We start from the raw sequence: 26,160 nt of genomic DNA, 5'->3' as shown, positions 1-26,160 counted from the left end.
GCGTGACAGAGGATAGGAGGCGAGAGGAAAATATCATTGCCACGTATGCAATCAATCTAGGCTTCTCAGAGCTGCTAAAGATCTTCCTCCTTCTTTCTCTCTCCCTTGTTTGTGCAGTCTTCTGGCTCTCACTCTCTATTTATCACACCATTAACCACCACCTCTTAAATATATTTTCCATAAATCACCAAAATTTCCCATTTTTTTCACCTCCATCGTTTCACCCACTGAATCACAGTTTTCTTTTCTTTTCTTTCTAACAAAAATCGCTTCTGCACACACAAGGATTCAGGTACATTTTTTCTTTCTTTCTATTTTTCTTAATTAATAAATAAAATAATATATATTTTCCAGGTTTTGTTGTTGCTGTGTTAATTTCTGAAGTGGATTTGATTGTCTCTTTTTTTATATATATTTTTATGGTGAATCTGAGTTGTTAGATATTTGAGGGGCTTATTATTATTATTATTTTTTTTTTACTTATTGTAATTATATTTTTTTTGGTAATTTGTATTAGCTTTTGAATCTTAGATTACCTCTTTGGCCTTGAGAGAAATTCAATCCTACAAATCCCCATTCTCACTATTATTACTATTTTACTCCTTTTTCTTTTCTTTTTTTAAATTTGATTTTGCTCTGTTTGGCAGGATTCTGTTTCAGATTTATCCGTGCTCTGATTTTCATTATTTAGAAAACAATTTGATTATTTTGTAGCGTGTTTTAGACTGAAAGGAAACTTTGAAATCACCAATAAATTTGAAAAAAATACATATATTCAAGCTGCATAGGGCAACTAGTTGTTGTGGTAAATATTTACAATTTTCTCGAGATGCATTTGGTTGTCTTCTTTTGTGCTTGCTTTCTGTAAAAAGAAAGCTTCTTCTGAAATATGATTTGGTGGATGATTAATTGTTGGTGATGGATTGGTTACTAAGGTAAAAAAATATCTGGCCATGGTGAACAGGGAATGGTGAATTACGATATTTTAATTATTGATTGGTAGCATGTTTTGGCTAGAATTTGGATAATTGCTTTTGATTATCAGAGGCAGAAGGAAACAATACCTTGAAAGTAGATAGATGTCGTCGGCTTCTTCTTTGATGGCTGCTTCCAGTGAAAGGTGGATTGACCGTCTTCAGTACTCCTCATTGTTCTGGCCTCCTCCACCGGATGGTCAACAGAGAAAGGTGCCATTTCAATCTTGATTCCTCCCCCCATCCCTTTTCTGTAATGTTCTTCTCTCAAAATAAACTTTAACTTCAGTGCATTTAATGTCAGTTGCACTATTATTTGGATAATAATGAGAATAATGATAATATTGTTTTGTTTAAAGTTTCAATGTTTGGAATGAAGCTTTTAGAATTTCAGCAATTAAGAAATGGAAATTCTCTATGAATACATAAATAGAATATATATGTGATCTATTCATCCTATGCACTTGATGTATATGTTAAAGGGGAGAAAAATGGAAAATTTTTATTGAAAAAGAAAAAAATATTTATTATACTAGAAACACATAAATTATTTAGTGCTTGCTTTTTTTAAGTAATTGAAAGCATTTAGGAGACATTGGCTATGACAATGAAGATAAATGAAAGAGGCAGCAGATTAACAGGGATATAGATTAACAAGGTTTTAGAGGGTCCGAGTCTTGCGCTTTTGGTGCATTTTGACTCTGCATAAGTCTGCATTTTCTTCTTTGGTCATGAAATGTTTGCTTAACTCATGGTGATTTTTTTCAAGTATTCCATAGCCACAAATTCATATAGCAACAAAATGATTAGCAACTTTTTACCTCTCCAAAAGATTAGTTAAGGGTTTTTTAACAGATTGAAAATGAAATTGTTAAGGAGGGGGACTGCAATTCTCGATATTTTCACCTAGTGATTAACTCCCATCGAAGGTCTAATGCTCTAAATGGTGTTAATATTAATGGATCCTGGGTTGATAATCCATCTAGAGTAAAAGAGGAAGTTTGCAGCTTTTTCCAGCAGAGATTTCAAGAAACTATGAGCAGCAGACCAGTTTTGAATGGCACCTCTATTCACACCATCGGGGATCAGGATAACCAGATGTTGGTGGGCAGATTTAGTGAAGAAGAAGTCAGGAAAGCAGTTTGGGATTGCAATGGTGATAAGAGCCCGGGGCCCGATGGTCTCAATTTTAAATTTATCAAGCTCTTTTGGATGACTATAAAATCTGATGTTCTCCGCTTTATGGACGAATTCCATGCTAATGGTATCATCCCAAGGGGAGCTAATGCTTCTTTCATTGCCTTAATTCAGAAAGTGCCTGACCCTCAATGCCTAAATGATTATAGACCTATATCGCTCATAGGCTGTATTTATAAAATCGTGGCTAAGTTACTAGCCAATAGATTGAAAAGGGTAATGCCAATTATTATAGACGATCGCCAATCTGCTTTTATATCCGGAAGGCACTTCCTACACAGCGTAGTCATCGCTAATGAAGTTGTTGAGGAAGCTAAGAGGGGCAGAAAATCTTGTTTATTTTTCAAGGTGGATTTCGAAAGAGCTTATGACTCCGTGTCCTGGAATTTCCTTTCTTACATGCTTCGCAGGATGGGCTTTTGTAGTAAATGGGTTATGTGGATTGAGGGCTGTCTCAAATCAGCCTCAGTGTCAATGCTGGTTAATGGTAGCCCCACACCTCAATTTGCCCCCCAAAAAGGCCTTAGACAGGGTGACCCATTAGCCCCCTTGTTGTTCAATATTGTAGCTGAGGGGCTAACTGGTCTTATGAGGGAAGCTATTAAGAAGCAGCTGTATGATGAGTTCTTAGTGGGAGAGAAATCAGTCCCTGTTAGTATTCTTCAATACGCTGACGATACTATCTTCTTTGGGGAGGCTACTATGAAAAATGTCAAGACTATCAAATCGATTTTGAGGGCTATTGAATTGTCATCAGGACTTAAAATAAATTATGGGAAGAGCAGCTTTGGGGTGTTGGGCCGTTCTGAACATTGGAAACTGCAGGCTGCTAGTTATTTGAATTGTAGAATCATGCCTCTGCCTTTCTCTTATTTGGGAATACCAATCGGGGCTAATCCAAGGCGTTGTGGGTTATGGGATCCAATCCTAAGGAAGACCGAATCAAAATTGTCTAGGTGGAAGCAGAGACATCTATCTTATGGGGGAAGAGTGACCCTCATAAAAGCAACTCTAACCTCTATTCCTATTTTCTATCTCTCTTTTTTCAGAATCCCTAATAGGGTAGCGGAAAAACTGACCCAAATCCAGAGGAGGTTCCTATGGGGTGGTGGCCTTGATCAGAAGAAAATTGCATGGGTTAAATGGGATACTATCTGCCTTCCAAAGGATAAGGGTGGCCTGGGGATAAAGGATATCAGAACTTTTAATAGAGCTCTGCTGGGTAAATGAAGATGGAACCTGATGCAGCAGCATAATGATCTTTGGGTTAAGATTCTCATTTCGAAATATGGAGGTTGGAGGGCTCTAGAGGAAGGAACATCAGTCACCAATGAATCCATATGGTGGCAGGATTTAAGGTCAGTCATCCATGAACAAGCTGTGCATGGTCTGTTTCAATCTGCAATAGATTGGAAAGTGGGGTGTGGGGATAAAATCAGGTTTTGGGAGGACTGCTGGCTCATGGAACAGGAACCTTTAAGGGCGAAATACCCCAGATTGTATAATATATCCTGTCAACAGCAGAAGCTTATCCAGGATATGGGATTCCACTCAGCAAATGTTTGGGAATGGAAGCTTGAATGGAGAAGACACCTTTTTGACAATGAGGTGCAAGCGGCAGCCAGTTTCTTGGATGATATCTCGTGGGGTCATATTGATCGTTGGACATTAGACTGTTGGGTTTGGAAACCAGAACCTAATGGCCAGTTTTCTACAAGGAGCGCATACCGTATGCTACTAGAAGGAGCAGCTGATCAGACTGGATGAGGCTTTAGAGGACCTATGGCAGCTCAAAATCCCTTTAAAAGCAACAACATTTGCTTGGCGATTGATCAAAGAGAGAATCCCAACTAAAGGGAATTTGTGGAGAAGACGGGTTCAGCTGAACAATTTGATGTGCCCCTTCTGCAATAGACAGGAGGAGGAAGCCTCCCACCTGTTTTTTAATTGTCCAAGAATTCTCCCCTTATAGTGGGAATCCCTAGCTTGGACCAAAACTGTGGGAGTATTCTCCCCCATTCCTAGGCAGAATTACATGCAGCACACGCTTATCTCCAAAGGAAAGCATCTGCAGGCTAGGTGGAAGTGTTGGTGGGTGGCGTTGACCTGGTCAATCTGGCAGCATCGAAACCGGATTGTGTTCCTAAACGAGGCTTTTAATGGATCCAAGCTAATGGATGATGCTATTTTCCTAGTTTGGTCTTGGTTTAGACAGCTGGAGAAAGGCTTTGCACAGCCCTACAATTATTGGTCTAGCAATTTATCAACAGCATTTTTTTAATAGGGTAGCAGTGCACGGTTATTGTATTCCCTTTAGATTGGCACCTGATTCGTAGGACCTATGGTTCTGCTAGTCTGCTGCTTTCTACCTTGTATATTTAGTACCTCTGGTACTCACAGTTATTAATACAAATTATAATTTTGCTGATCAAAAAAAAAAAAAGGATGTAGTACAAAACCTTCATGTGACTTTACTGCACAACTTAAGCTTTCGGAACAGTTAGTTCATGACTTGATATTGGAGTCTCTAAGAACAACCAGTCTATAGTTTGATCCTTGCTGCTCTCATTATCCTAATGAAAAAGATGAGTTTCAGCACAATGTAGGTGGGTCCATGCATTATCCAAGCTTTAAACGCAAAGGGCACTTGTGCGAGGGGAATGTATTGGAGATACAATATAAAACCATACATGTGCCTTTAACTAAGGACTTAAGTTGTCGAGATAGTTGATTCATGAATGGAATGATATGGAGGGATGCATCTTTGTACTTTAGTCTTGGCATGAATCAGCATACATATGGGCCCACAATGAAAGTAGCGGCAATTTGTATTTGACACAGTCTAACTGTTAGATATTTGTGATTCTCTGGTATTTTCTGTGACTGATGGATATCCTGAAAATTTGGAAAACTTTCATGTATGTCATTTCAAATATATATATATTTTTTTTGGGGGGGCGGGGGGGGGGGGGGAATAATGATTAACAGAGAAAAGATTCTACAGTGGAATCCAAAGTGCTTATGGTCGGACTAAGTGCCAGAATTTTTAAGGATAATTTTCTTTCCAGTTGCATTATTTTGTGGAATTAAATGATCTTTTTGCTATCTCAGCCAATCTCTATTTTTGAGGGGTCTCTTTGCTGATAGGCTGGAGAGCTTTGTTCACTTGATGTGCAATTCTTTTTTTTTTAATCTCTCTTTTGAGGATACCATATCTTCTATTGATGAAACATTCTCTGAAATGGGATTATATAATCAATTGTTTTGTAATCCTTTCTTAATGTAGTTTCACACAAGTTTCCTCCATAACCATATTAAGTGGGTAGTCTTTCAATATTATCTCTTAAAGTTTGTATTTTATCTTACATGTAAGAAATTGGAAACTGTTCAATCTTATTGTACTAGCGTGAAAGCAACAGTCTTTTGGTGAATTGTTTTTTTTAAAGCAGGCTTTTGGTGAATTGTAACACTGTAAATAACTGTTTCTCAATCTATATGTAAACATTTTCATGTCTTCTGTTATATTCGAAGCTCATTATTGTTCCATTTTGCTGTTTTTTCTCATTATTTATGCTTTCCCTAGGATCAAATTGCTGCATATGTTGAGTACTTCATTCAGTTTACATCAGAACAGTTTGCTGATGATATTGCTGAGGTATGATAAGTGCACCCATATTTACTGATAAATCTTGTGAACTTGAATAGAAATATATACAAATTATTTCACAAGTTCAATGTTTTTGTATTATTTTTTGCATGAGAAGGCCCAGAGTTTTTATCAAATGCCACTCACTGTTCTATATTATTTTGACAGTTGATCCGTAACCGTTATCCATCCAAGGATATTCTTCTCTTTGATGATGTTTTGGGTATTTATGCTCTATCCCATGTCAGTTTAACTTATGGTTGATTTAACAAATATTGTTAGCATGATTTATTATTTGTAATAACTTCTTTATGTTTTCACATGTAAATCTAGCAACATTTGTCCTTCATCATCCAGAGCATGGGCATGCAGTTGTGCTTCCAATTATTTCATGTATTATTGATGGTACACTAGTCTATGATAAGGCTAGTCCTCCATTTGCTTCTTTCATATCTTCAGTCTGCCCAAAAATTGAGGTATAAGTATAATCCCCTGCTCGATATTTTGATTTTATTTATATATAACTCAATTTCATAGCTAAAATTCTCTTGCTTTGTGTCTTTCAGTTTCTAAACTGATTTAATATAGCAATTATTCAATTTCAGTATCTACAAGGAGGTCCTCTATTATTTTCATTTCTTCTGTGTATAATTTTGCAGAATGAATACTCAGAACAATGGGCTCTAGCATGTGGTGAAATTTTGCGCATTTTAACTCATTACAATCGCCCTATTTACAAAACGGAAAGACAATCTGGTGAAACAGAAAGAAGCACTAGTGGCAGTCATGCCACAACTAGTGAACCTGGGAAATCTGGGCATAATTCTTTGACACAGCAAGAGAAGAAACCTATTAGGCCGTTGTCCCCCTGGATTACTGATATATTGTTGGCTTCACCAGTTGGCATTAGAAGTGACTATTTCCGATGGTGAGTGTTTCTTAACAAGTAATAGATAATTTAGCTCTATTTATTTGGCCAGATGTAGTTAATCATGTATGCATGTATGTTTTAACTTTGCTTGCAAGTCCTAAGGGTGTCGATGGTTTGATTCACTTTCAAAGCATGGTTTATTATTGTTTCAAGTTTGGTCAGTACCACTTGAAATAAAAAAGAAGGAAGAACTGAATATATTTTTGTGTGTTTCTAATACAAGCCCTAATCCTCTTTTATAGTCTAAATGGCTAATCCTATTAAAGGAAATAGGGAAATTAACATAAAAAGGAAAGTGAGGCAAATATCAAAGATATGAGATATTTACCTATCGAGATAATATCAAAGATATTTACTACACTTCCTCTCAAGTTGGTAAGTGAATATCAAGTATTCCCAACTTACTAGTAAGTTCATGGAATCTCGCTGTAGGGAGTCTCTTCGTGAATACATTTGCCAATTAAAGCCACAAAGGGATGTAGGCTGTGGCTATATGATCGTTGTCCAACTTTTCCTTGATAAAGTGCTTGTCAATCTCTATATGCTTGGTTTTCTCATGTTGTACGGGATTGTGGGCAATGCTAATAGCCGGATTATCACAAAACAACCTTATAGGGTCTTCATACTTTATCTTGAGGTCATCAAGAATGACCTTCATCCATAACACTTCATAGATATTGTTTGGCATAGTTCAAAACTCTGCTTTTGCACTAGATTGAGTTATTGAGTGTTATTTTTTTACTCCTCCATCTCACCAGGTTTCCTCCCATAAACATGTACCCTGAGGTGGATCTTCTATCAACAATTTACCGGACTTAGTGTGCATGTATATACACTTCCACGGATAATGTACATTCTCTTCTGAATAACAATCCTTTTCCTGTACTTGCCTTCAAATATTGGGGGATTTTATTTAATGCCGACAACAAGTGCATATTTTGGGGATCATGCATGAATTGACTTCCTACACTTACAACATAAGCAATGTTTGGTCTAGTGTGGTATAAATAGATGAGATTTCCCACTGATCTTGGTATTGAGACTTCTCTACTGTTGGGCTTTTCTCCTCACTTCCAATCTTGTGGTTCTGTTCAATTGGAACTCTAGATGTTTTACACCCTAATTTGTCTGTTCTTTTGAGAATATCAAGTACATACTTTCTTGGGAGATAAAAATACCTTTTCTGGAATAGGCAACCTCTATCCCAAGAAAGTACATGGAAAACTCCTTCATTTCAAACTGGGTTGCCAATTTTTCCCTCAGAACATGCTTTTCAGTCTCACTATTAGATGCAATGACCATGTCATCCACATAGAATAGGAGTGTGAGTTTGCCATCATAAGAATAATGCTTTATGAAAAGGGTACGATCACGTTGACATTGTCTGTACTTTAGGGATATCATATCTGTTAGGAACCAAGAATTGAAACTTTGGTGAATCTTCCAAATCATGCTTGAGGCAATTGTTTGTGGCCATACAGTGGTTTTTAAGCCTGCACACTTTATTCTTTTCATTATGAGAATCAAATCCAAGAGGAATTTCCATATACAGCTCCTTTTCTAGGTCTCATGAAGTAAAATATTTTTATCATCGCGTTGTTGTAGGTCCCAGCCAAAATGAGCAACTAGAAAAAGGATAATTCTCACTGTATTCGAATTTGCAATTAAGGCCAATGTCTCTTCCTAATCGATCCCATATGTCTGTGCCCTTTGCAACTAATCTCACCTTATACCAATGTAGGGTGCAATCAAATTTATATTTCAGTGTATATTCACCTGTAACCGACTGCCTTCTAATCTTTTGACCTATCTACAATCTAGCAGGTCAAGTTTTTTTTTCTTCTTCTTCTAATGTCTTCATTTCTTCATTCATGCCCAAACCCAGTTCTCATCTTATTGATTTAAGGTGGGAATTTTGGTTTTGTTAAAGATATGATGTGATTAGATTTAATGTAAATAGGGAAATTGTGAATGCTTGTATAGCAGATTTATAGGGATTTAATTTCGTATGTTTCCTTAATTATTGTTATCACTTGATTATAAATAAATTAGCTTGAGTGAGATTAGACACACAATTCCTGTACAATCTCTTGTGGTATCAATGATTAGGGTTTGATCCCCTCCCACACCTGTGTGCGACCTTCTTTGCAGTTTGATCCCCTCCCACATCTGTACAACCTCTCATGGTATTAGTGATTAGGGTTTGACAGCCACTGTGCCACACTTCCGTCAGTGTGCCCCTTCAGCCATCGTCGTCACTCTTTGGCAACCCCCACATCACCATACAACTATGCACGCTCCCGCACACGCTTTCGCCTAATAGGCGTGTTACACCCTCTTCCAACGACCCGCTCCAGTGCTGTTTGACTTTTGTTTTCATAGCTTCTGATGGTTCTGTTTCCAATTTAGCCTTTGTCGTGACTTTTACCACTATTCCGCTGATCTCATGCGAGAAACTAACTGGGACAACAAACTACAGTACTTGGGTAGCCCTATCCAACTATGGATGGTTCCATATTTGGTAGACTCAATTGTTTTACTTTCACCAGGCTAGACATCACCTTTGCAATAAGTGTGGTAGGTCAATTCCTTAATGCCCCTTGTAATAGCCATTGGGATGTTGTCATGTGCATTTTCAGATATATGAAGACAAAGGCAATGACAAGATTGTTTGTTACTCTGATGTTGATTGGACAGGATCATCATCAAATAGGAGGTCTACCTCTGGTTACTTTGTTCTTCGAGATCTCATGGAGAAGCAAGAAGCAAAATACAATTGCTAAATCTAGTGTCGAAGCTGAATATCGTGCCATGGCAGCAGCTGCATGCAAAATCACATGACTTAAGCAACTTCTCCATCAGTTACAATTTGAAGACACTCGAGACAACAAGCTTATATGCGATAGTCAAGCCACTCTTCACAGTGCAATATAATCCGGTTTTCCATGAGCAAACTAAACACAAAAAAATAGATAGTCATTTTGTGAGAGAATAGGTACTCTCAAAAGAAATCACCACTGACTTTGTTAGCTCCAGTGACCAACTATGTTCACTATGTCTCTCAAGGGATCTTGCATGGCTTGCATTTGTTACAAGCTTGGTGCATATGGCATATATGCTCCAACTTGAGGGGGTGTTAAAGATATGATGTGATTAAATTTAATGTAAATAGGAAAACTGTGAATATTTGTATAGCAAATTTATAGGGACTTTGTTTCATATGTTTCCTTAATTATTGTTATCACTTGATTATAAATAAATCAGCTTGTGTGTGAGATTAGACACAATTCTTGTACGATCTCTATAGATTTCATCAATGGTTGCAACAAGACTCTGGTGCTATGTAGAAAGAGATTAGTACAGACAAATTGGGATATTATCTTATATAAGATACCTGGAACATGATCTTTTTCCTTTCATTAAGGCAATTGGCAAGGCATCAATTACATTTTCAAGCAAATCCACAATAACACTTTCAGGATTAGGAATTTTGTAGAGGAAAATCGACATTAATACTTTCAAAATTAGGAATACTTATCTCTAGATTGGACGATTGAGTTTACTGCAGGACCAAAATGGGTTCTTTTGCCTTTGGTACTTGTTCTTGTAGAATTGGCCTACCTCTCCTGCTTCGTCCATGACTTCCTGGTTTGGTCATAGGTGGTTCTGGATTCAACATGACCTTTCTCCTAGCTTCCTTTCTTCAAACTTTTGAGAATACTTCTCAAATATAGGGTAGTGGTTTTCATGCATGCTAGAACTCTTCCTCTTACTTCATCCAAGTCGCAATCAAGACCAAAAAGGAACATGTGCACACTGTCATTTTCTTTCTTTTTTGGCTTAAATATGTTTTTAGTCCTTCAAATTTAGGGTAAATTTGTTTTTGGTTCTCCAAATTTAAAGTTGATCTTTAGTCCCTGTAATTTGAGAAAAACTTGTTTTAGTCCGACTATCCTAAGACTGTTAAAGATTTCGCTTATGTGGCTAACGAATTACAAGTTGTTTATATGACAACCTACTTTGATTTTGCATTATTATAATCAAACACCCTACATATTTGTTTTTCTTTCAAAGTATTAATTCTAATGACATTTAGGCCAGGGGTGTTTGGCCAGAGGGATCATAACAAGCTTTTTCCAAAATTACAGGGACTTTCGACCAATTTTAAATTTGGAGGACCAAAAACAAACTTCCCCATCTCATTGATGAAAGACAAACAGCCTTCATTAAAGGGAGACACATTCTGCATGGAGTGATGATAGCTAATGAGGTCATTGCTGAAGCTAAAACAAAGAATAAACCCTGCATGTTCTTTAAGGTCGATTTTGAAAAAGCTTATGACTCGGTGTCTTGGGGCTTCCTTAATTATATGATGATGAGGATGGGTTTCTGTGACAAGTGGAGAAAGTGGATCCAAGGCTGTCTCTCTAGTGCATCTGTTTCCATTTTAATCAATGGCAGTCCCACTAGGGAGTTTATCCCCGAGAGAGGACTAAGGCAGGGGGATCCCCTTGCCCCTTTTCTCTTCAATTTGGTAGCAGAAGGCCTCACAGGTCTTATGAGGACAGCTACATCTAAGAATTTATTCACTAGCTATCAGGTGGGAAGCATGAAGGAGGATGTAAATATTCTGCAGTATGCAGATGACACTCTGTTTTTTGGAGCAGCAACTTCGGCCAATGTTAGAGTCTTAAAGTCTGTTCTGAGATGCTATGAGCTGGCTTCAGGTCTCAAGATCAACTACACCAAAAGCCAGTTTGGTTGCTTGGGTAAATCAGAGGCTTGGTGTAGAGATGCAGCTAATTTCCTTAACTGCAGTCAGATGGACACTCCTTTCTCCTACTTGGGAATTCCTGTGGGGTCAAGTCCTACAAGCAGAAGTGTTTGGCAACCAATCATCAACAAGTTTGAATCCAAATTGGCCTCTTGGAAGCACAGGTGCCTATCGATGGGGGGCAGGATAACTCTAATCAATTCGGTTTTGACAGCATTGCCTATCTACCTGCTATCTTTTTACAGAATCTCCAAAAAAGTAGTCCACAAGATTGTTTCTATTCAGAGGAACTTTCTTTGGGGAGGTGATAATGTTTCTTCCAAGATACCTTGGGTCATATGGGACAATGTTTGCCTCCCTAAGAGCAGAGGGGGGTTAGGTATTAAAGATTTGAATAAGTTTAATGCTGCCTTGCTTGGTAAATGGGGCTGGAACTTGGCGAATAATCAGCATGAGCTTTGGGCTAGAATCTTGTTGTCCAAATATGGAGGGTGGCAATCCTTACTCTATGGTAGAAACAGTGCTCACATCTCTCCTTGGTGGAGGGACTTAAAATCTGTATTCCAGCAGCAGCAACATAATATTCTAACCACTAACTTGAGGTGGAAGGTGGGTAATGGGGCTAAGGTTCAGTTCTGGTTGGACAAGTGGAGGGGGGATGACCTTACCCTCAAAGACAAGTATCCAGCTCTGTTTCAAATTAGTCTCCAACAAGACTCTACTATCAATCTTATGGGCCAAGCTGCTGACAACAGGTGGGATTGGAGATTCCAATGGAGGAGAAATCTCTTTGACCATGAGATAGATATGATGGCAGCTTTCATAGAGGATATTGCTGTTGTTCAGATCCATCCATCTTCTATGGACAGTCTTATTTGGAGGGCTGATAATACTGGGTCTTATTCCACAAAGTCAGCTTATAATCTCTTGATGGTTGATTCTACCTCTTTAGCTGAAGACACTGTTTTCAGGAGTATGTGGAATATGAAAATTCCTCCAAGAGCAAGTGCATTCTCTTGGAGACTCTTTAAAAACAGATTGCCTACTAAGGTCAACCTAAGAAGGAGGCAGGTGGCTCTATCATCTTATAGATGCCCTCTATGCGATGAAGAGGAGGAAACAGTAGATCATATCTTGTTTTCCTGCACATCAACCAGGAGCCTTTGGTGGGAGGTTTTGAGTTGGGTTAGTAGAGTGGGCCCTTTCCCCATTGACCCTAAAAGTCATTTTATACAATTCTCGCATTGGAACAGCAATAGACATCTAGACAAGAGATGGGAAGTGCTTTGGATAGCTCTATCCATGACTATTTGGAAGCATAGAAATTCAGTGGTTTTCAAAAATCACATTTTCAGCCCCGAAAAAGTCATGGACGAAGCTTTATTCCACACTTGGTCTTGGCTAAAATGCATGGACAAAGACTTCCACATACATTTCAACCAATGGTCTACTAACTTGAAGGAAGAGCTGTCTTAGGGGGCTTTCTCTTTTTGTTATGGCTTCTGTGTTTTTTGTACATTTTATGTCGGATGGGTTAGGCAAATTTGCCTTGTACATTTTATCCTTCATCCAGTACACCTAGTACTGATTTATATATAATACTATATATTTTTGCTGTGCAAAAAAAAAAAAAAACAAACTTCCCCAGATTTGAGGGACTGAAAACATATTTAAGACATTTTTTCTTGAACCAAGTTGCATCCTTAGGGTTTTTCTAATCTTCTTGATAGCATTAGTCCAACTCTTGCCAGAGGGTTACCATTATATATATCGTAATAATGGTAACATCTTAATCACCTTGTTTCTATTGTCCACTACCCCAATTGACTTCTTCCTTTCATAGTTAACTTCACGGATTATGCCCATTGCTTGAAAATTAAGAAGTGTAGAAAGATTGAATTGTTTCTTTTGATTAAAATGTAGAATGTTGATACATATATATAGATCCTGTCCTAATGAGGATATCCCAATTAAGGAAATAAAGTAAGAAATTAAAATTTAAATTGTATACAATCAGCCTCCTAATTACAACAATTACAATCACAATCCTGCTTAATTACAGATCATATCTAATCTTCTCTTATATAGTCATGCAAAGATTCCATCTCAAGTTGGTGAAGGGATAATATCATTCTTAGCTTACAAGTAAGATTGCAAAATCATTGTGTAGAGTCTCTTGGTAAACACATGCCAATTAAAGCCCTAAAGGGATGTGCCCGATAGTTATCACAATATAGCTACATAGGTTTCTCATACTCCATCTTGAGGTTATCGAGTATGATCTACATCCACAACACTTAACAAATTTTTTGAGCCATTGCTCAAAACTCTACCTTTGCACTCAACCTTGCCATCCCATTTAGCTTTTTACTCCTTCAAGCAATCAAGTTTCCTCCCAAGAACACGCAATATCTTGAGGCAGATCTTCTATCTACAATCAACCTCTACATAGTCTGCATATACTTCCATGGATAACTTTTCTCTCATATTGAAGAGAAGTTCTCTTCCTAGACTTGCCTTCAAGTACTAAATAATCTAATTTACTACTTGTAGATGTCTTTCGCATAGACCATGCATGAATAATTGCCTAATCATAGTTATCGCAAAAACATTATCTGGTGTAGTGTGGGCTAGATAAATAAGTTTTCCCTATCAATCTCTGATATCAGGCCTATTTGAGCTCTCCCATTCCTATCCAATGATTTTTCTTGATGAGCTCTCCATATGTTTTACGACCCAATTTGCTTGTCTCTCTAAGAAGATCAATGACCTATTTTCTTTGAGAGATAATGATGCCTTTTTTGGATTTGGCAACTTCTATTTTGATATTTTTTTTTAGCATTCATAGGTCCTTCATTTCAATTTGAGTTGTTAACCTTTCCCTTAGGATTTGTTTTTCAACTTCATCATTTCCTGCAACAATCTTATCATTTACATAGACCAAAAGCATTGCTAATTTACTTGTCTGAAAATGCTTTATAGTGTGGTCACCTTGACTCTGCTTATACCCCAAAGAGAGCATAGCTTCAGTAAACATCCCAAACCAAGCTTGCAGAGACTATTTAAAGCCATATTGCCTTCTCAACCTACACACCTTAATACCTCCATAGTCCATTAGTGAAGTCATACCTTGGTGGAATCTCCATATACACCTCCTATAGGTCTCCATGCAGAAATGCATTTTTTACTTCAAATTGTTGTAGCTCTCATCCAAGTGAGCTACCTATGAGAGAATAATCCTTCTTGACGATATTCATCTTTGCTACCAGAGCAATGCCTTCTCATAGTTTGCTTTGTACATCCATCTGCATCATTGTCCCATAGTCACTCAGTTTATCAACAATCTCCCAAGTTTTATTTCTTTCCATTGCTGTTGGAAACCTTAATTGCAGAAACCCCTTGGCCCGCCTTAGTTGTGGCCTCTTTGGGGGTTTTCTAAACTGCAACCTTGAGGGTGGTGGTTTAGTGGTTTAGTCCTACATCAACTAGAGATATGGCCAAATTAATGTATATAAGTGGGGGACAATCCTCACCCACAAGTCGGTTTTGTAGGGTTGAGTTAGACCTAACCCACTTTTCAAGATGGTATCAGAGCCTATCCTAGATCCATTGTTGGGTCACTTGCATTTGGCACGTATAGGCTGGAAGTCTTGGGCATGAAGGGGGAGTGCTAGAAAAGCCTCCTTAATTGCGGACACCCCTTAGCTTGCCTAGTTGCGGCCTCTTTGGGGGTAGCCTGAAGTGCAATCTTGAGGGTGGTGGTTTAATGGTTTAGTTCCACATCTACTAGAGATATGGTCAAATTAAAGTATACAAGTGAGAGATATTCCTCACCTTACAAGCCAATTTTGTAAGGTTGTGTTAGGCCCATAACTCACTTTCTAAGAATTGTCTTCATCTCTTCATTCACAGTTCAGACCCAATTTTCACCCTCAAGGCATCTTGGATGGTTTTGGGAATCCTGATGAAATTAATAGCTGAAACAGAACTCTAAAATTGTGTAGAAAGATGTTTAATACATAACAAATTGAGATATAGGATACTAAGCTTGGCGAACACTGTAATGCCAACGTCACCACCCACACTGCTTGTTTGTAGTTGAGGGACATGGTGGAAGGTTCTGACACCAATTGATGAGAACCTTGGGAGAATCACACCACAAGCTAGCTGTTGTAGTTGGAGAGCCCGAGGCTTTATAAACCTTTCACCAGAAATCCCATGCTTTCAATGTAGGACTCCAAGTCTCATACCTTGCAATTGGATCCTAACAATGTCCTTATATATCACTACACACACGCACACAATGCAACCATGACTCACCAATTGAATTGGTTACCCAATAACTTACTACCCCTGCCAAATCGATAACTGGTTCAGTTTTTATTACACTGCTTTACTTTGTATAATTCAGTTGGAATGTGTAGTTTAAATACATGGATTTCATTATATATCTCTCGTTTCTCTCATCTCTCAACAATTACATACCACTCTTAAGTCTTAAAAGATCAAGTAGGTGCCAATTGAACTACAAGCTTGTTTGGCAGCTTTTCCTGATTGTTTAATGAAATAAATGGATTGAACTAAATAATTATCTTTCAAAACAGTGTTAAGGAAAGCATCTGAATTCATGCTCATTAGGGGTTACCTTTGTTGGTGTATAGCATAACTAAGTTCAGGGATACATAATTTCATATTTTTCTCTCAATAGTGTAAATTAGAACAACTAGTACGGTTATAGACTCTCTTCCTTTATCTTGATTAAAGAAACAGCTTACTTGAATTGACTCTCCCATTTATCATAGTATAATGTTTTAAATTATCTTTTTATCCTTTGAGCATTGAGTATATTTTTGCTTAAGTCAATGATTTTTCTGTATGTTAACAGGTGCAGTGGTGTTATGGGTAAATATGCTGCAGGAGAACTGAAGCCTCCATCAACCGGTACAATAATTTTGATAACTTAATACCGGATGCTGTTCTTTATTTTTTAAAATGATGTTCATCCACAATATTTTGTGAACAATTATGTCAAAATATTTGAGACATTTCTTCAGAAAGTGGAGAGTTTGTTTAAGTTGTATGTTTATTTTCAGTTTTTGTAGCACTTAAAATCTTGTTCAAATACCTTTTAATCAAAGGTTTTTGTTCACATGAGCTTGAGTTATGTTTACACTATATGTTACTTAACTATGTACACAGAATTTTGAATTCCTTATGCCTTCAATCTTCATGTTCATCTTCACCCCTCTTATTTTTAATGCCTCTCCTCCATCACTAAGTCAAACCACCATTTTATCTGTTAATCCAAATATGATATGAAGAATGCATTGACCAATTAAGTTTAGTTAGTTAATCTTATTAAATTTTTCAAAACTGAATTAAATAATTAATCGTATTCTATCCTTGAATGAGGCAATCATTCTTTTTCATTTTCAGACTTAAAGATGAATTTTAGGTTGCATTCTTATCAATTATTATGTACTTTGGTTTGTGACTTTCTGAATTAAGCAGAAGTTGGTAATCTTGGCATGCAACTCATGTTTTTGAAAGAAACATACTTTTTTGAGCCATCCAAAAATGAGGAGGAAGGGAGAGAAAGTTCTATGCGGCAAAGAGATAGAATAAGGCACTTGACAGTTAAGATAGGAAAATCTACTAATTGCTACACAGAAATTTGTTGTAGTAGCATCATTGGAAACCTCTTTTGGTACTTCCATTTGAAAAAGAAAAACTCAATCTATGTCCATAGTGTTGGTGTTTTTTTTGCATGCAGCCATTTTGTTTAAATGTTGAGATCAGAGAATGGCCTACTTGAACTCAAATACTTACTGTTAAATAATTTCAAAAATACTGAAGCTATTGCATCCTGTTGCCCAATATAATAGTAGAACACCAATGAGGAAATTTAATATAATAATAGAATACAACGTAGAAACCATGAAGCTTAGTTTTTATATATCAAAGTTAACTTTTTGTTATAATTTTTGTTTATGTGATTATTGTACATTTTTGGAGCACTAATTGATTGCACTTAATTGGCATTCTTAACCCAAGGCTTCCATGACGAAACATCCTCAATGCACTGGGAGGAGACTAGGAATTAGTTTTGTTTTTTTTTCCATTGAAAAGCTATATTCATCAATGAATTTTATCAAACAAAAATATCATTTTTTACTGTCATATTGACACTGATGTTTATGTTCGTAATTGTTAGGAAGTCCCACATCACCCGCCTCAGTTTTTTGGGTGCAGCTTATATATCTGTTAGGCAACTTCACTTAGTGCCAATTGGCTTTAAGTTGAAATCTAACATGATATCAGAGCCTATAGCCCATCTTAGTTCTTGCCTATTCTAGTAGGCTCACCTGTATTGGCAGGCATATGTGGAGGGGGGGTGTTAGGAAGTCCCACATCGCCTGCCTCAGTTCTTGAGGTGCAACTTATATATCTGTTAGACAATTTCACTTAGTGCCAATTGGTTTTAAGTTGAAATCTAATAATAATATGATAAGGAATTGACTTTTTTTTACCTTTAGCTTCTTCCCGTGGTTCTGGGAAGCATCCTCAACTTGTGCCTTCAACTCCAAGATGGGCTGTTGCCAATGGTGCTGGTGTTATATTGAGTGTTTGTGATGATGAAGTTGCTCGCAATGAGACTACTACTTTAACAGCAGCTGCTGTCCCTGCACTTTTGCTTCCTCCTCCAACGACAGCTTTGGATGAGCATCTTGTTGCTGGATTACCAGCTCTGGAACCATATGCTCGTTTATTTCATAGGTTATTTTGAACTTAATACCTTTCTTGTTTTTTAGTTGTTCATAGAGTTCATCTGCCTGAGAAAATATATATACACCTAACATTTGCAGATATTATGCAATTGCTACTCCAAGTGCTACACAAAGACTTCTTCTTGGACTTCTAGAAGCACCCCCATCGTGGGCTCCAGATGCACTTGATGCTGCTGTGCAGCTTGTGGAGCTTCTTCGAGCTGCTGAAGATTATGCATCTGGCATAAGGGCAAGTATAATCTTGATAGACAGAATAACTGTGATGCTGGCATTAATGGAAACCTGCATTTTCATTATTATGGTTTCCATATGAAATTTAATTAGACAATTGTCAAATGATATGGAACTCAGGTTGTGCATTGGTTCATTTACATTGTTGAATATTTGGTTTTTCACTAGATTTTCTTTCACGTTCTATATTTCTTAATAGTTGGTGAATCTGCTAGTTTTCCTGAATTTGTCACTTTGAATTCAGAAAATGTTAGTGAAAATATTTTAAAAATAATGCTTGGCTAAACAGATATTTATAACCTCATGAAGTATAATGGAGAGACTTATATTTAAAAAAAATTATTTGTCACTTTTATAACCTCTTGAGAAGATTTGAGGGAATTCTATTTTGCAACTTCAGAACAAGTGCAACATACAATAACAATTATGTATGTGTATTGCAGTGGGATTACTAAACTTTGTGAAAGATTTAAAACCAACTGACTGATGTGTTTTTCTTTTCTGTTATATGTTTAATGCAGCTTCCTAGAAATTGGATGCATTTGCACTTCTTGCGTGCAATAGGGACTGCAATGTCCATGAGAGCTGGTATAGCCGCTGATGCTGCCGCTGCTCTTCTTTTTCGTATACTTTCACAGCCTGCATTACTTTTTCCTCCTCTTAGACAAGTTGATGGAGTTGAAGTTCAACATGAACCTCTGGGTGGTTATATTTCTTCCTATAAAAAGCAGGTTGTGTGCAACTTTATCAGTTAACATTTTTTTTTCTTGATTATTCTTATTTTTTACAGTCACTCACGTAGATTCTTTCCATACACTTGAAATCTAAAACCTTTGTTGTTGATCAGATAGAAGTTCCTGCAGCTGAAGCCTCAATTGAAGCTACTGCCCAAGGCATTGCATCAATGCTTTGTGCCCATGGTCCAGAGGTTGAATGGAGAATTTGCACTATTTGGGAAGCTGCTTATGGCCTGATTCCTACAAGTTCCTCAGCTGTTGATCTTCCTGAAATTATAGTTGCAACCCCGCTACAACCACCCATACTGTCATGGAATTTGTACATACCCCTACTGAAGGTCCTGGAATATCTTCCTCGAGGAAGCCCATCGGAGGCATGTCTTATGAAAATATTTGCTGCTACAGTGGAAGCTATTCTTCAGAGGACATTTCCACCCGAGTCATCTAGAGAACAAAACAGAAAATCAAAATACTTAGCTGGCATTGGCTCTGCCTCGAAAAACCTTGCCATGGCAGAACTTCGTACTATGGTTCATTCACTCTTCTTAGAATCATGTGCATCTGTAGAGCTTGCTTCACGCCTACTTTTTGTTGTCTTAACTGTCTGTGTCAGTCATGAAGCTCAATTCAGTGGAAGCAAGAGACCAAGAGGTGAAGATAACTATTCAGCTGAGGATATCATTGAGGACTTACAAACATCTGAAAACCAGAAAGTATCAAAAAATAGGAAATTGAAGAAGCAAGGTCCTGTAGCAGCATTTGATTCTTATGTTCTGGCTGCTGTTTGTGCTCTTGCCTGTGAGCTTCAGTTGTTCCCTTTGATTTCATGTGGGAATAATCGTTTAGCTTCCAATAATGTGCAAGATATAGCCAAGCCTGTTAGACTAAATGGATCCTCCCATGAGTTGCAGAATGGCTTAGATTCAGCAATGCGTCATACTCACAGAATTTTAGCAATTTTAGAGGCATTATTTTCATTGAAGCCATCTTCTGTTGGCACGCCTTGGAGTTACAGCTCAAATGAGATAGTTGCAGCAGCTATGGTTGCTGCACATGTTTCTGAACTATTTAGAAGGTCAAAAACTTGCATGCATGCTCTGTCTGTTCTTATTCGTTGCAAATGGGACAATGAAATTCATTCCAGGGCGTCATCATTGTATAATCTCATAGATATTCACAGCAAAGCTGTTGCATCTATAGTGAACAAGGCAGAACCATTAGAAGCAACCTTAATTCATGTACCGATTTGGAAGGATTCCCTCGTTTGTGTTGGTGTTAAAAGGCAGAATCAGTGTGAAAGTAGTAGCTGCTTTGCCCCTGGGCAGACATCTGTTGTACCTTCAGAAGATTCATTCCCATCAAAAGTTGACCATAATTCTCAGAAAACCCCATGTTCAAAGGATGCATCAGATTATACCTTGGGTAAAGGAGTCACAGGTTTCTCATTAGATGCTTCTGATCTAGCCAACTTCCTCACAATGGACAGGCATATAGGATTGAATTGCAATGGGCAAATTTTTCTAAGATCCACGCTGGCAGAGAAACAAGAGTTATGTTTCTCTGTAGTTTCACTGTTATGGCACAAGTTGATTGCATCTCCTGAAACACAACCTTGTGCAGAAAGCACTTCTGCCCAACAGGGCTGGAGACAGGTACAAATACAAATGTTATACTGCAGCATCTTTATCGTCTTCTCTTTTTTTTTTTTTTTTTGCTGAATTAATATTCTTTTTCTTCCAATGGTTGAATTATATGTTTTTAACCTAAAATGAAATTTAAGAAAATTTCCTTGTGATACAGCTTAGTTCCTGTTAATCATAAAAGTTAGGTTCTGAAAAGCAAGAACTGTGGATGAGGATAAATAGGTGTATCCTGTGTACACAAGAAACATAGGAAAGACAGCCAAAATTCTGAAACTGCAACATATGAAGAAAATTGTGTGGTCTCAAATTTTAAAAAGCAGAGAAAGCTACATCCCTTAAAATGAGCATTGAAAATTGTTTTTGAAAATAACTAAATAGCTGTTCTCATCAAAGGCAGATTGTTGTAAAATCTACAGTAAACTGGAAGAAGCATCACGCCAAGACAAGATATATTGGGTGTACTTGTAACTTATGAATGTAAAATGAAACAAGGATAGGTATTAAAGAATTCATGGTTGTGTTGTTTAAATGCTACAAATTGGTAAAGATTGACTAAAGAGGTATTGAAACAAATATAATAAGATATAGTTACTAATGCGTATATGTGTGCAATGTGATTGTGTGGATCCAAATATCTCTTCGATATCCCTATTTCAAGTGAAAAGGTTCTTTACTGTCTATGTGGATCCAAATACCTCTTTGATATCCCTATTTCTAGTGAAAAAGTTCTTTACTGTCTATTTTGGATTTAATGTTATGTAGGTTGTTGATGCATTATGCAATGTTGTGTCAGCCTCACCAACAAAAGCAGCTACGGCAGTTGTACTTCAGGTCCAAAATTCGTCTTATCATGAATGGTTTCATAAATTACGTTTGCCACTAACATGAACTCCTATTCTGTTTAGCAAGATTACTTTCTTTTAAGAATTATCATTTTTAATACCTCTGAGAATTGGCTTTTACTGTCTAAAAAGTTCAATAGCTGATGCTGAAAATCTCATCTATCCAATGTTTATTTGTTGTACATTTTTTTTATAAATTATTATTATTACCCACATTTCATTTGTATAGTCACTTTCCTGGGCTTGTTTACTTGTCAGGCGGAGCGGGAATTGCAGCCCTGGATTGCCAAGGATGATGATTTAGGTCAGAAGATGTGGAGAATCAATCAGCGGATTGTGAAATTGATCGTGGAACTTATGAGGAATCATGAGACTTCAGAATCATTGGTAATTGTGGCAAGTTCTTCAGATTTACTACTGCGAGCCACAGATGGGATGCTGGTTGATGGAGAAGCTTGCACTTTACCACAGTTGGAGGTAGTATGTTTCAATAAGTGTATAATTATATTGTGTGTGATTTCTATGTTCAGTATTGTATTTAATTAGTTTATTAATTGTTGTTCAGTAATCTCTGCATGTGTGGTTAATCATGTCTTCTATGAGTCCACTCACATTTCACATATTTCGGAAACCTAAAATGAGGTTCTAGATGAGGTATATTGTATAGTGATCATGTTCATTGTGAGGTAGAAGGTTCAATGATGTAGAGTATGCTGGTTCTGTAGAACAGAGAGGACCTTGGGATTGTAAACTTGTCATGGAAACCTGGTTTCTTGGAAGAGTAAGAAGCAAAATATAGTGGCATAGTCAATTGTAGAATCAGATTATCATGCTACGGCTAAGAATACTTGCGAACTTGTGTGGGCATCACTTGTTGGAATCAACTTCAGAAGTACTAAGCATACACAAGCTAGAGTGATAGACCAGATGCTATTCATATTGTGTTTAGTTCTGTTTTTCATGAGCCGATTGAACACAATGAAGAAGATTGTCACTGAGGAACTTCAGCATTGGCTCATTTCTACAAGTTATGCAAGGAAAGAGGTCTAAAAGCCTGATACTATTAAATGTTGTTAGAAGAGGATAGATTATATTTGTAGCAAGCTGCACGTGATTAAGACCTTAAGTCTATTTAAGAGGGGGAGTGTTAAGACAATTAATGTTCTTAAAACAAGACCCGTCAATAAAAATTGAAGACACCGAGCCAAAGTTCATTGGCTAAACCATAGTTGAAACCATGGTCAAATCAACAGTTATATAATTTTAATATTATATATTAAGTAATAAATTAACATAAAAGAATCACATGGGTAAATTTTTAAAAAAAGCATAAAGGACCACAATACAGGTCCAACAATATAAAAAAATATCAATAGTAGATGGTTAATAATAGAACATATGTAGATCTTTATATGAAGACCTTTATTAAGCTCAATATAATTTTGAGCAAATAAAAAAAACTTAAAAAGTGAAAATAAAATTAAAAGAAAATTCTTTTCTAATTGGTTTCTTGCCTGATTTTCATTGATTTTAGACTGGTTTGACCAGTTTTTCATTGATCTTTTGCTCTCCTGATTTTTTAGTTTTTTCGAAGTGACTTTACTGATTCACTGGTTTTCCTATCAAACCTGCTGCTCCAGTCCAAATTTATATTCTATGGATATAACAATGTTAGTGTGATGTGCATTAATGGCCAGGGTTTGTCTCATTATATAGTAGTTGTCAATCTTATGAGCCAGTTTTCTAATACATCATGATTTTCTAATTTCTAACACGAACAAACTGGATATTTTGAGCAGCTATTAGTGACAATGTGAAGGGAGAATTTGGTGTTTCGTATATTTTGTTTTATGCTTAAGCTTTACTGTTATTCACGTTTCAATAATTAAAATGGCCAGCTATTGGAAGCAACAGCTAGAGCAGTTCAGCCAGTGCTCGAGTTTGGAGAATCTGGATTGGCTGTGGCAGATGGCCTTTCAAACCTTTTAAAGGTGAACAAACTTCCTTATTGGAACTTGTAATTTAGCTGGACTTTGGTGAATGAAAAATGCAGGTTAAACATTGTAAATCTAATTCTAGATTTCGAGACAAGTGAATATTTGTGAGCTAAAATTCCCTTTTGATCACTTCTCAATTTTTAGTTTCAGTTTAGTTCCCTAAGTTTAAAAAAAATTGTTTTTGTCCCTTTAAGTGTCTTTATTACGCCAAATTGGTCCTTCTGTCAGATTACCACACTAACACCGTTCACTTTGGCTGACATGGCAAACATCCATCTAATGTGATATCTCTTACAGTTTGCCACATATCACTATCACTAAGTTGATTAAGTTAGTAGTAAACTAACAGAAAGACCAACTTGGTGTAATAGAGATGCTTTTAGGGACCAAAGTGGAACTTCTTAAATTTGTGACACCAAACTGAAACTAAAAAATAAAATGGACCAAAAGGGTATTTTAGCACATATATGTAAAAGGGCAATCAAGTGCAAAACTAAAACAATTCATGTGCTATTTTTTTCTTTTGGGTCTATACTGCCCATGAAATTGTTGACTGATATGCTTGAGTTGTGAATATACCACATGCAGTGTCGCCTCTCAGCTACAATTAGATGTCTTTCTCATCCAAGTGCACATGTCCGAGCTCTGAGTATATCAGTTCTTCGTGACATTTTGCATACTGGTTCAATCAGATGTAGTCCTAAACCTCGGAGATTAAATGGCACCCACAACCCCTCTTATCAATACTTCAATTTGGATGTCATTGACTGGCAAGCTGACATAGAAAAATGCTTGACTTGGGAAGCTCACAGCCGACTTTCAAACGGATTGTCTATTAACTTTCTTGATACCACTGCCAAAGAGTTAGGCTGTACTATTTCCATGTGAAATGAAATCATCCATCTTAGTCCGTGACAATTTTTTACTAGACGTATAGAAAAAAAAAACTTATTGATATGCTTATTGAACTAACGGGTTTGCAAATAAGCATAATTCTGCTAGTCCTGTTGAAAAGAGCTGCAGTCATAATTCTAGTATGTTTATAGAAAGCTCATTTTGTATCATGTATGTACTGTAGCTAAACTAAGTTTCACCCTGAACTTGCTTGTGAGTCTGCTCTCGATAGAACAGTCTTGTACAGTAACGAAAAACGCTGTAACCAGGTCCTTTTCTATATTGTCTCATTTTGTGTTATGCTTATGTTGATTTAGCTTGTAATGGAAGTCATTTCCAATTGTTTGGATTAATGTATGATCAGGCAGGCTTTTCTTTTCTTCTCTCTTTTAATTTTGTGAGATTGTTGTTGGCTTTCATCTTTTTACTAAAGATTTGTGTTTTTTCTTTATTATTTTCAAAGTGCGTAAAATGTTTTTGTTCCCTGGTTCAAGTAGACTAAAAACAGAAATCAAGATTAAACGATGGAACATAAGTATTGTTAACTAAGTTTTTAGTTTTTTTATTATTGTTTGGTTATTCGATAAATAAGTTTTTTTAAGTAGTTTTTAACCTTTTTTAAATCATTAGTTTTTTTTTATATTTTTTTTATTTTTATTCTCAATACATTTATTTATTTTTTTATTATTTTTTTAAAATAAATCATGATTGTATTATTTATCATTTTATAATTTTTAGTAATTTCAACAGTTGATTTTATTAAATATTTATAATTTAATATGTTAATTTTTTAATTAATTTTATTAAACATAAATAAAAATATTTTACTGTTACAAATTGCGTATGTGGAAATTTTCTGTTTAAGATTTTGGTGGCTTTTAAGTTTTAACCGCTACAAATTTGTTGTCAGTCTAAATATTTATTTTTTTTAACATTTCTGCTGGTTTCAAAAATTTGGTGCTTGGGTTTTTTTTTTCCAACATTTTTTGTGGTTTAATTCTGCTAAGGATTTGCAACAATTAAACATTGCTTGTCCGTCACATCAATTTAAGGCCGGACACTAAAAACAAAACGGAATAATTTATGAGGAATTAAAAATAGAAGTCAAGATAAATTGAGGAATAAAAACATATTTTATTTTTTGAAAGTTTATACAATATTATTAAGTGAATTTTGCAGTACATTTGAAAAATTGAAAAAGAAGGAACATTGTTATAATGGCTTGAATAACTATGTTTCAACCAATGTCAAGTTTAAGGCACCAGGTTGGTTTCAAAACTAAACATTGTCTGATCCATTGTGTTCTATCATTTTCTATTGTGGGTGAGTCTATATAGGGGACAACATTGATTCTGTGAGATATACAAAGGGTAAATTGACAATGTCATTAATTCATTGAGATATATTAAGGATAGGGAAGACAACGGGATGAATACAAGTATTAATTAAAAATTGTCAGAAATAAATAAATATCTGTCATGTATCTTATTAATACTTGTGTGGGTA

At 36.4% G+C, this 26,160-nt stretch overlaps 1 protein-coding gene across 5 annotated transcripts; it reads left to right on the top strand.

The window, feature by feature from the left end:
* Positions 1 to 25,039, top strand: LOC114403333 (protein GIGANTEA-like). Of its 5 annotated transcripts, none has more exons than XM_028366232.1 (15): positions 5 to 292; positions 1,046 to 1,187; positions 5,755 to 5,826; positions 5,986 to 6,040; positions 6,151 to 6,293; positions 6,477 to 6,745; positions 16,408 to 16,463; positions 18,059 to 18,299; positions 18,389 to 18,539; positions 19,063 to 19,272; positions 19,389 to 20,930; positions 21,684 to 21,752; positions 22,022 to 22,240; positions 23,662 to 23,754; positions 24,349 to 25,039. In XM_028366232.1, the coding sequence occupies exons 2-15, from the start codon at positions 1,080 to 1,082 to the stop codon at positions 24,646 to 24,648; spliced, it is 3,528 nt and encodes a 1,175-aa protein (XP_028222033.1). In that variant the 5' UTR covers positions 5 to 292; positions 1,046 to 1,079; the 3' UTR covers positions 24,649 to 25,039. The 5 variants fall into 5 exon arrangements, with proteins under 5 accessions (XP_028222035.1, XP_028222033.1, XP_028222034.1 ...); XM_028366233.1 differs by having other exon boundaries at positions 1,018 to 1,187; XM_028366230.1 differs by having other exon boundaries at positions 965 to 1,187.
* The last annotated feature ends 1,121 nt before the right edge of the window (positions 25,040 to 26,160 follow it).

Source organism: Glycine soja, chromosome 20, assembly GCF_004193775.1.
Source record: "Glycine soja cultivar W05 chromosome 20, ASM419377v2, whole genome shotgun sequence".
NCBI lineage: Eukaryota > Viridiplantae > Streptophyta > Magnoliopsida > Fabales > Fabaceae > Glycine > Glycine soja.
The sequence above is the reverse complement of the archived record's forward strand: the minus strand, read 5'-3'. Positions and strand labels throughout refer to the sequence as shown.

Coding starts and splice junctions, on each gene's coding strand:
- LOC114403333 (XM_028366232.1), top strand. CDS start 1,080: ATGTCGTCGGCTTCTTCTTTGATGGCTGCTTCCAGTGAAAGGTGGATT. Junction 6,294..6,476: donor CAGTCTGCCCAAAAATTGAG/GTATAAGTATAA, acceptor ATAATTTTGCAG/AATGAATACTCAGAACAATG. Junction 22,241..23,661: donor GCACTTTACCACAGTTGGAG/GTAGTATGTTTC, acceptor TAAAATGGCCAG/CTATTGGAAGCAACAGCTAG.